The sequence below is a fragment of the Gymnoscopelus braueri genome, assembly GCF_963280865.1.
Source record: "Gymnoscopelus braueri genome assembly, chromosome: 20".
Classification (NCBI taxonomy): Eukaryota; Metazoa; Chordata; class Actinopteri; order Myctophiformes; family Myctophidae; genus Gymnoscopelus; species Gymnoscopelus braueri.
In genome coordinates this window covers 11,984,068-11,994,660 of record NC_137622.1, presented here as the reverse complement: position 1 = coordinate 11,994,660, position 10,593 = coordinate 11,984,068, and the positions used below count along the sequence as shown (strand labels likewise).

The following is a 10,593-nucleotide window of genomic DNA, read 5'->3' as shown; positions in this document are numbered from 1 at the left end:
ACGGTGATGCAACAAACGAGGAAACTTTATGACTCTGTTTAAGGGTTCTAACAGCTAAAGCTATGAAAACCAGAAGAATCTGTGGTGAATATACTATAACCTCGAGCTTTTTCTTTCTTTATTTTATTTTTCCAGTATGTAGCTGCATTTCGTCCTTTTATTTATTTGTAATTGATAGATATTTTGTCAATAAAAACTATAACAAACTAAAAACATAAGGGAAGAGGTACGACAACTGTTTTATTATATTTCCAACAAAATGTGTTTTAAATAATAAAATCAAAGCATGAGTGACAGCTGCACAGAGCTAACACAACCACGAGAGGCTGTGCATACTTTGTGCATGGTGGTGTGCAAGTGTTTTGGTTGAAACAAAACTTTTTTCTGAAAAGGTTAAAGCTCCATATTATTAGTTTAGTAACAGGGGTCTCTCCAGCTCTTTAATAAACAGAAAATACATTTTCAGATGGGTTGCCAATTTCATCCAATCAGGAGAGAGTAGGCCTACTCATGTATTATCATACTTCAATTTTATAGTGTTCCAGTTTCAACTCATTTATTTGTGTCCTAGACAAGTCTAAGCCTATAACACCAGAAATGACCCCCCCCCTCCAACTGTTTACTATACGCTTATTGATACTTGTGTTGATGATGTCTTGTATATTATTGTATGTCTTTAAATGTCTTGATGAATTGAATACACAGGACCACAATGGACAATTTTTGTGTTATCCTTTTAGCACCATTGTATAATTGTACCACTGTACTATTTGCAAACTGTTAAGTATTCAATCAATCAATCAATCAATCAATCAATCAATCAATCATCACCTCCAATATCACCCAATTAGCCTGTATCCTGTATAACTTCTCTCTCCTGATTGGATCAAATTGGTATCCCGACATGAACATTTATTTTCTGTTTACTAAGGTGCTGGAGGGACAGGGAGACCCCTGATACTGAACAAACACTATAGCAATGATTACATCAGAATATTGAGCTAAATGACACTTATTCCAACTTTTAACTCTTACACTACCTTTAAAGCACGTTATTAAACACTGGATGGCGGGCGATGGTGAGGGATGAAGGTGAGGTCAAACGTGTCAAAAATATACTTCACTTAAACCCACTTAAACCCACTATTCTTAGTAGGCTAAAACGGACTTGAGTTACAACTGTAGCCTATTTGGAACGCTTTTTTACATTTTCACCAAATCTCTTTGCTAGCCGCGCAAGCAACATTGCAATACCAACCCTTGACAGCCCATTCATCCAAACAGAAAAGCCCTATCTGATCGTGTTGAACAACGTTAAACTCATCAATATTGCAGCTGTACGGAACTCTTGGGTTATCCTCTTTATATCTGACAAGTTTTTGTTTCATAAAAATCCACCTGTGTTATGAGCTACTTCCTGTCAATACATTCTGTGCTGGTGATTTGTTTCCTAAGTGTTCCAGTTTGGATATAGCATCTGAGTTGCTTGCAGCTATCTCTTTGCCAGAAATGTCAGATCTGCAAGCTCACAACGCGGCCCAACGCAATGCGTTGTGAGCTTGTAGATCTGCTATTTTTGTTCCATCAGTGCAGTACAGTATATAGAAACAGTATTAAAATATACAATTTAATTTCCATCCAATTACTATCCAAAATTCCAAAAGGTCAAGAACTTTTATTTTGATTGTGAAATCCATATATTTCCTGTTGTTCTGTAGCTTAGCTGTGACTCACTTGACAGCTTCAGTCAGAGACTAGGAGGAAACAAAAACTAGACTGCTATCTATAGTAGACCAGTGCATTTGAAGCTATAGCTACTATCTGACCCTACCTCACTGACTGACTGTAACATGTCGGGGGTTAAAATGCCAGACGCGAAAGAAGAATTCTACAGCAAGCCATTTGCGGTGCAGCTGTCTAATATTTATCTGAGCATTCTTGCTCTGTTCTGCTTCAAACTCTTCATAAAGATCTCCCTGAGCATACTCACGCACTTCTACGTGGTCAAAGGGAACCGTAAAGAGGCAGCCAGGATATCTGCAGAGTTCTATGACCATGGTCAACAACACAGTGAGTATGCAACACCAACTCAAAGACAGGTAGAGGTATGCCTGAAGTTAAGACATGCCCTTCAGTATATGCCAAAAATTATATTTAAAATGAAAAATATACTTTGCTGATACTATTTGAAACATATGCATCTCATTTCAGTGTGGGGCTTCAGTGAATAATTACTGTGTAGTTACTGTATCGGTACAGATTTTCACAACACTACTACAGTGCATAATATAATATATTTAGTTTTATCTTCAATTGCCCATTATCTGCTGAAATCTACACAGTCAAATCCTCTGTGTTAATTTAACTCTAAGAGTGTACAAACAACTCAACTGAGACCCATGCAGTCAGCTGTGTTTTCTTTCCTCTCTAATTTATTAATAGAACAGGGTTATGAAACCCCCCCACCTCCCCACCCCCAGCGGCCTACTTTCCATTCTCAACTGTACCTCAAAACAAACACACACACACACACACACACACACACACACACACACACACACACACACACACACACACACACACACACACACACACACACACACACACACACACACACACACACACACACACACACACACACACACACACACACACACACACACACAATTTGCGGTTGTCAGGGTCGGGCAGTTTATGGACATTTTCCGGGGAGATCCAGAGAGCAGACGAGATCCTAATAATTCAAAATGGAAACTCTACAGAATACTAATCAGGTCGGTTCAGGGCATTAGTCACGCTCTTTTAGTTCAGACCTCCCTCGTTCCTCAAACTCTGTTTGATGTCTGGAGCTGCAGTCTGATCTCATCCCAAACTGACATCCGTCATTATCGAGCAGAACAGACTGCATGAATGCAATGGCATCATGAATTGAACAGAGGAAATTGAGCTGGTTTGGTTTCTGTATATTAACTGAGAGGTATGGAAGAAGATGATGATAAAGCTGTATGGAATGCATACGGTGTGATTATGGACATCGACCCAGGTGTGTTTTATTTGTGATGAAAGCTGAGAGGGAGACAGTGTAGGAGAGACAGACAGCTGGAAAGCTGAGAGGGGGACAGTGTCGGAGAGACAGACAGAAAGCTGAGAGGGGGACAGTGTAGGAGAGACATACAGAAAGCTGAGAGGGAGACAGTGTAGGAGAGACAGACAGCTGGAAAGCTGAGAGGGGGACAGTGTCGGAGAGACAGACAGAAAGCTGAGAGGGGGACAGTGTTGGAGAGACAGACAGAAAGCTGAGAGGGAGACAGTGTAAGCTTGCAGAAAGTCCAAAGGGACCAATTCCAATAATCTTTACACCCACCCTCCGTTTGGTCTAAATTATCTAAAAATAGGGCCCAGATTAAAAATAAATATAAAAATTCCCCTTCAAGATGAAATCACTGTGTAGCTATTAATGGACAAGGCCATTCTATATTTTTCTATTTCTAGGCTGTCACAGCTCTAAGGGGCCTGTCTAAAAGTATTTTGTTTTCACGGGGAGCATCGTCTCTCTTGGATCTGTGGGGATTCACTGCAGGTGGCACAACTCATGTGAAGAGACGCATTTCTACGTGTCGTGTAGAAAAAAGTTCCAACACATTTCAACGGTTACAGCAGGCAGATGTGCATGACAGTACAAACATGACAGTTTGACAGAAGTGCGCCCACTGTCAGATTGTCTGTGCCTCCTTACCTGAACGCCTTCCAATGAACAACAAATGAATTAATAGGCGTGTCAGTCGCTTCCATGTTGAAAAGCTTTTGCTGTAGTGTCTACAGCGGTGGTTATGATAGTGGGGTCTGGGGACCCCCAGGGGTCCTTGAGAGGGTACCAGGGGGTCCCTAGCCAAATTACTAGTTACTGTAATATAGCATAAAAATCAGATAAACCACTTAAACCTTTTTTTTTATACTTAAGCTATTCGACAATAGCCTATCTACAAGCTCACGCAATGTGTTGTGAGGTTGTAGATCTGCTATTTTCAATTTATTTGTATAAGTTGTGAATAATTAGGAATACTTTAGAAAGTATGCAACAAATCTTCTCTTATGGGGTCCCTGGGATATTTTTTTTTTCTCCGATGGCTAAACTCATTTCAATTTGGGGGTCCTTGACATGGAAATGTTAGAGAACCACTGATATATACAGAGCTGTCGTTTCTTTTTCAGGGTCCTGGGCCGACCGCTCGCCTCTGCACGACGCTGCGTGTCAGGGCCGCTTGCTCGGCCTCAAAAACCTCATTCAACAGGTGGGAGCCAGAATCACAACATTCATACATAGAGGTTGAGAATGTGATTAACCCATTAAAACCGGTAACGCGTCCGTGTAACCACTTAAACCATTATTTTATACTTTGACTATTCAAAAAACAGCAGAGATATATATATATCTGCATTTTTTTAATTTATTTTTATCGTAAAAATCTAAAAAGCAAACATTTGTAATTCAAAGCTTTGCTTCTGGGGGGTCTCTGGAACTAAATATTTTGAGATGGGGGTCTGCGGCCAAATACATATAATTTTGGGTGGTCCTTGACATGAAAAAGTTTGAGTACCACTGATATTATAGCAACATACGTTTTTCAGAAACCCGTTAGGATTTAGAAGACATTTGTAGATGCGTTCCCGGATTGAATGGGTTAAACAGCTTATCCATATCACAGTACATTGTTCTGTGTACTAATGCAAAGCAGGTAATGGAAATATTTCCTTTGGATCAATGACCGTTTCTATACCTCAGGGTCACAATGTGAACGTCATGACCATAGATCATGTGACACCCCTCCATGAGGCCTGTCTGGGGGGCCATGGGATGTGTGTCAGGCTCCTCATCGATGCAGGAGCCAATGTAAGTCCCTGTGTGTGTGTGTGTGTGTCTGTGTCTGTGTCTGTGTGTGTGTGTGTGTGTGTGTGTGTGTGTGTGTGTGTGTGTGTGTGTGTGTGTGTGTGTGTGTGTGTGTGAGTGCATTACTCTGTTGCTGTAACTTTAACCCATTCAATCCGGCAACACATCTGTGTCATTTTACATTTCTTTGGCTATTCAAAAATAGCAGATATACAAGCTCGTAGCGCGGCACCGAGTGTAGATCTGCTTTTTTTAAAACATCTTAAATTTGTGCAAATCTTTGAACATATATATTTTTAAAGCGAACATTTGTAACTCAAATCTTGGCTTCTGGGGGTCCCTGGAACTCAATATTTTGAGATGGGGGTCCACGGCTAAATACATTTTGGGGGTCCTTGACATGAAAAAGTTTGAGAACCACTGATATACAGTAGCAACATAGGTTTTTCAGAAACCTGTTACGATTTATTAGACATTTGTAGATGCGGATTGACTGGGTTAAAGGTGTTCTTAAGTTATTTTGGTGGAATATAACAGGCAGATTCACGTTTTGGCCTATAACTCTTGAACTGTATAGGCCAAAACATGAATCTGCCAGTTACAGAGCCACCATGAGGCTGATTTGAAAAATGTAGGGTGGCATTTCTTCCTTGGCCTAGTGGGGATGTGCGTTCAAAGTTTCACGGAAATCGGAGGCTGCATTCATGACTATTTACCAATGGACCGAATGCCCCCGCCCCCCAGTTAAAAATCTCTAAAATCACTATAACGATAGAAAGCAATACATGATTTTTTTTTAACACTCATCTTTTAATTATTATCATTACAATACAAACTAATAAAATAACCCTTGTTGTAAAAAAACTAAGTTGTCCTTTAAGGATAATAAAATGTGTTGTTGTCCAGGTCAACGTGTGCACCATTGATGGCGTCACGCCGCTGTTTAATGCCTGTTCAGTGGGCAGCGTATCCTGCACTGAACTCCTCCTGGAGAATGGAGCCAAACCTCAGGCTGCTGTCTACCAGCCATCAGCCATCCATGAAGCCACCAGCAAAGGTATCTTATCTACTGCTCTGGTTCTCAACATGGGGTTCAGGGACCCCCAGGGGATCCCCTGCTAAACGATTTTTTATTTGGGAACCAAATGGACCTTTAGGGGTTTGTAACTCTGAGGATTTTACCATTTGCTTTGGCGTCCGAGAGATAAAAATTGTATCGAATGAGGTTCCATGGCCTAATGCATATCAAACTGGGGGTCCTCGAAATTAAAAAGGTTGAGAATCATTGATCATATATTTAGTTTTTGATTTATATTTATTCTTTTTGTTGACATGTTGATTGAAAAAAAAAAATTTCTTCTTCCAATCTCACACCTGGCATTTTCTAGTTTCATCAAACACATAAAGTTGAACTAAACTTAAAGGGAAACTTTGCAGATTTTGAACCAAAATCTGAACCCATCTGACATCTTATAAATGATATTGTTTGGGGGTGGAAAAAAAGTCCTTGTGTATTTCTCGCACAAAATGCGGACGTGCACACCTGTGATGTCTAATGCCTGATAATGCAAAACGACACGCACACCCAATGACGCAAAACGTGGCTTTGAGGTCATCAGACATACACATTTTGCGGGAGAAAAACAATATATGATCTCCTCAAATCAGAACAATAGCATTTATGTTAAAAACCGGCGAGGTGTCTCTTTTAAAGAAACACACCTTCATCCAGAGAGGTGTGTTTTCATCCTTGGGTGTGTTTTCATCCTTCTCCTCAGGTCACAGTGGCTGTGTGGAGGCTCTGGTGACGTGGGGAGCAGACGTGGACATGGACATCCCTCACCTGGGGACAGCGCTCTACACAGCCTGCGTCTACCAGGAGCTGGAGTGTGCCAGGAGGCTCCTGAGAGAAGGTTCAATTAATTATTATTAACTCATTACAACATACCGTGCATTTGAAAACTTTTCTCTAAGAGACTGTGCTGTAAAGCTGTAACATCCGTTTTCAAAATATTATTACACATAGGTATGCAAATGCTATTGAAGCGTGCTTGCAAAAGATACATATACGTTACAAAACCAAATTTAGGCAAAAAGTAGTATAATGCATGTGTACATTCACAACATATGTGCTCCATGTACACACCAAAACCAATACACTTGCATTGCACAATTATACATACATACAGTACATATCATGCAACCAGGCATCATGCACAATAATCCCACAAGAACACAACATGGAGATGTTTCCATAATGAGGCACACTAAACTGTTCTCCATACAGGGGCCAATGTCCAGAAAGGGAAGTATCTGGACTCTCCTCTCCACGCGGCAGCAGAGAAGAACTGTACCGCCATCGCCAAGCTGCTGCTGGACTTTGGGGCCGACGTTAACGCCAGGAACCTGGACAACCAGAGACCTGTGGAGGTGGCTCCCCCTAGCAGTCTCACAGAGGGCTTCCTACTCCTGTATGAAGGTACCAGTTTCACTTGATTTTGGTGTTTTACTTGGTGTTTTACTGGTCTGTTCAGCGTCCTTGGGCTCTGTAAAAGGTAGTATACTAATATAACGCATTGTTCTGTCTCTCTACAGCGACCCCTCGCCTACTGAGTCAGTTGTGTCGTCATTGTATCAGAAGCTGCGTCGGTAGAGAGAGACTCCACCTTCTCGCACACCTTCCCCTGCCCAACGCGCTCCAAAACTACCTCCGCTACAGATGACTGTCTGCCTGCCTGGGTTGCCACAAGAACTATTTATGACACAAACACCACACGGCACCTCAGTAAAGACACCCCCTCAGTAAAGACATCCCCTCAGTGAAGACATCCCTTCAATAGAGACAACCCCTCAATAAAGATCTGGGTGTGATTTGTAAAATTTTTATTTATTTTTTTACCGCTGCCTTATTCGTCGTACACCAAATACAAAGGCATGGATTTCACCTCCATCCCTCTCAGCAAATCGAACCCTGAGAAGACATCCCCTTAATACAGACTTCCTCTATAGAGCACTCAAGCTTAATATAGATGCATGCCGCGGGATTGGGTATCAAAAGCAGAGCAACAACCTTTTGCGAAAAGGGGGACTAACAATGTCTTTCTTTGGAAAAAGCGGGAGGAGGGGGGCTTTAAGATTATATTAAGAAAGTTTGCACATAAAAATTGAGCTGAAACAGCTTTTCGCAAGTATCTAACTTCTGTATAGTGATGTATTTCATAAGTGAAACACGATAGGGAGGTGAGACATACCATTAACGAGAGAGCTGTTCGCATCTCTCAGCCAATCACAATGTTGATGGGGGTGGGGGTGGGGGTGGGGGTGATTGAACCACATGGAGGTTTGGAACCACCACAACCAGACACTTCACTCCTTCTACCCAGCTATGCTCATCTCGGGCATGCCAGCTACTGTACCATGACCCGCCTGGACGTCAAATTGGACTACCAATGCCGGTGCCAGACATTGATCAGTAAGGGGGGCATAGATTTTACGGCGGGGGCGGCGGGGGGTAGACTTTATTTTTAAACACCCTGATAGGCTACATAACAAAAGTTGTCATCCATACAGAAGACACACTAACACGGTGATTGCAGCAAGAAAAAAGAAAAGAAAAGAATGTCCACAGTGGGAGTAAGTGATGATTCCAGGACCATGGACAGTTCCTCAGCGCTCAGCCAAATTAAAAAAATAATTTTATTTCACGTTTTAAAGTGTTAAATAGCTCTATATTCTGGTGATTATTACTATAGTGTCCAGGGGTCTCCAGTCTCCATGTCTTTCCAGCTCCAGTTAAAGAAAATACATTTTCAGGGAGGGATACCAATTTCATCCAAAACTCCATGCGGTTCAATCCCACCCCCATCAACATTGTGATTGGCTGATATGCGCACAGCTCTCCGCTCAATGGTATGTCCCACCTCTCTATCTTGTTTCACTAACAATACGGAAGTTCGATACTCATGAAAAGCATATGCTTATGTAAAACTGTTTCAGCTTGACTTTGTGCCAATATGCCAACTTTCATACAGCTCATATAATCTTAAAGCCCCCCTGCCCCGCTCAGTGCATGGGCAACGGCCTCCGCCAGGGTGCATTGCCACGTATCCCGTTTGTGATATTCATGGACAAGCTCGGCACTATCATGGAGGAAAAGGTCTACAGCTTGGTGAGCTGAGGATTGCATCACTGCTTTTTGCAGATGATGCGGGTCCTAATGGCATCATCAGTCTGTGACCTCCAGCTGGGACGGCTAAAGGGGCTGGGATGAGGATCAGCAGCTCTAAATCTGAGGCCATGGTCTCAGCAGGAAGCCAGTGGATTGCCCAGTCTGGGTAGGGAATGAGAACTTACTGTTGAGGGGAGGACACAGCTGGAGATCACCGGAGAATTAGAGCAGCAGAAGCGGTATTGCGCTTGCTGTACCGCACTGTTGTGATAAAAAGAGAGCCGAGCAAGAAGGTTCACCCTTGGTCATTCATGTGATCCGAACAAATATGAACCCATTGTAACTTCAAACTCCATTTAAACCATGTTAGATTCATTGAAAACACTCATCCTTGGTTCTGTTGACTGATATTGTACTTCTAAGCGTGAGTTTATGAAGAAAGTTGAATAGAATACAAAATAGAGATATTATTAAAACAACACAGCCCGCTCAAGCATTAGAAGGAAAAGAACAATCACCAGAACCAGGGACATATGTTTTTAATGAGTCTAACATGGTTCAAATTTAGTTAAGTTACAATGGCTTTAACTGTATAGCGTGTACAATTAATATCAAATATCTAAATATTGAATCAAGTAACTTACAAACGTCTGGGGTACACACAAAAGCCAGAGTAGACATTACAATTATCACAGAAGTCTTTTGAGCATGAAAATCATGGGCTTCTGAGTGACACCCAGCATGCATAGTTTTGTGTTTTTGACTATATATGGCATGTTCAGATGATAAATAATAAAAGTCTGAAAACTTTTGCAGTTAAAAACATGTTTCCTTTGTTAGCTGTTCATCTATAAGATTAAAGAAAATATGGCAGCTTTTCTTTCACAGCTGATTGAGTGGATGTGCTGGTGGAGGTAATGAACATACCAGTTTTAATAGAGTTTTAGCCTGGGTTACAGTATGTTGCATTTAACCTCTTTAACCCTGGCCATTATAGGTGAACATTTCCCAAAAGGTCTTAACAATTTAGAAAAATTGCTGATATTACTCACAGACAATTCTCTGAACTTTGATCTCTCGTCAAAACAAAATTGCAAGATAACAGGCTGAGCTTTTTCTCAACTAACCTCTCTCTCTCTCTCTCTCTCTCTCTCTCTCTCTCTCTCTCTCTCTCTCTCTCTCTCTCTCTCTCTCTCTCTCTCTCTCTCTCTCTCTCTCTCTTTTAATATTGTTATAGACCACTTAACACTTTACAGTTCTTGGACCCAAGCTGTTCCCTAGCAACGCAATTCCTGTACATTCTTCTTCAGAACATTTAATCTATTTCTGTATGGGTGCCGACCACATGACACCTTACCTCACAACCACGAAGAAGAAACAGTGTTGCCATGGAAAGGTAAACAAGTCACAATGTTGTTAGCATTAGCTAACGCAGCTACAGTAAACAGTACAAGCTGCTAGACAAACAGACTCCTCTGGGAAACACAGCAGGAAAAGAAACATCTAACACAACTATACACGCTAGACGCTACACATC

The 10,593-nt window shown here is 41.5% G+C and overlaps 1 protein-coding gene across 3 annotated transcripts; it reads left to right on the top strand.

Annotated features, from left to right (window-relative positions):
• The first annotated feature begins 1,789 nt into the window (after nt 1–1,789).
• Nucleotides 1,790–8,010, top strand: asb5a (ankyrin repeat and SOCS box containing 5a). 3 transcript variants are annotated; one of them, XM_080415816.1, is made up of 7 exons: nt 1,790–2,070; nt 4,213–4,292; nt 4,784–4,891; nt 5,795–5,945; nt 6,667–6,801; nt 7,176–7,359; nt 7,484–8,010. In XM_080415816.1, exons 1-7 carry the CDS (start codon nt 1,851–1,853, stop codon nt 7,539–7,541), a joined length of 936 nt encoding a protein of 311 aa, XP_080271942.1. In that variant the 5' UTR covers nt 1,790–1,850; the 3' UTR covers nt 7,542–8,010. The 3 variants fall into 3 exon arrangements, with proteins under 3 accessions (XP_080271942.1, XP_080271941.1, XP_080271943.1); XM_080415815.1 differs by having other exon boundaries at nt 7,176–7,367; XM_080415817.1 differs by lacking the exon at nt 1,790–2,070 and adding an exon at nt 2,683–3,043 and having other exon boundaries at nt 7,176–7,367.
• The last annotated feature ends 2,583 nt before the right edge of the window (nt 8,011–10,593 follow it).

Bases quoted from the DNA above. Each gene is read 5' to 3' on its own strand.
- asb5a (XM_080415815.1), top strand. From the start codon at position 1,851: ATGTCGGGGGTTAAAATGCCAGACGCGAAAGAAGAATTCTACAGCAAG. The intron at 5,946-6,666 runs GTATCTTATCTA...CCTTCTCCTCAG, and splicing joins CCATGAAGCCACCAGCAAAG to GTCACAGTGGCTGTGTGGAG. The intron at 7,368-7,483 runs GTACCAGTTTCA...GTCTCTCTACAG, and splicing joins CTTCCTACTCCTGTATGAAG to CGACCCCTCGCCTACTGAGT.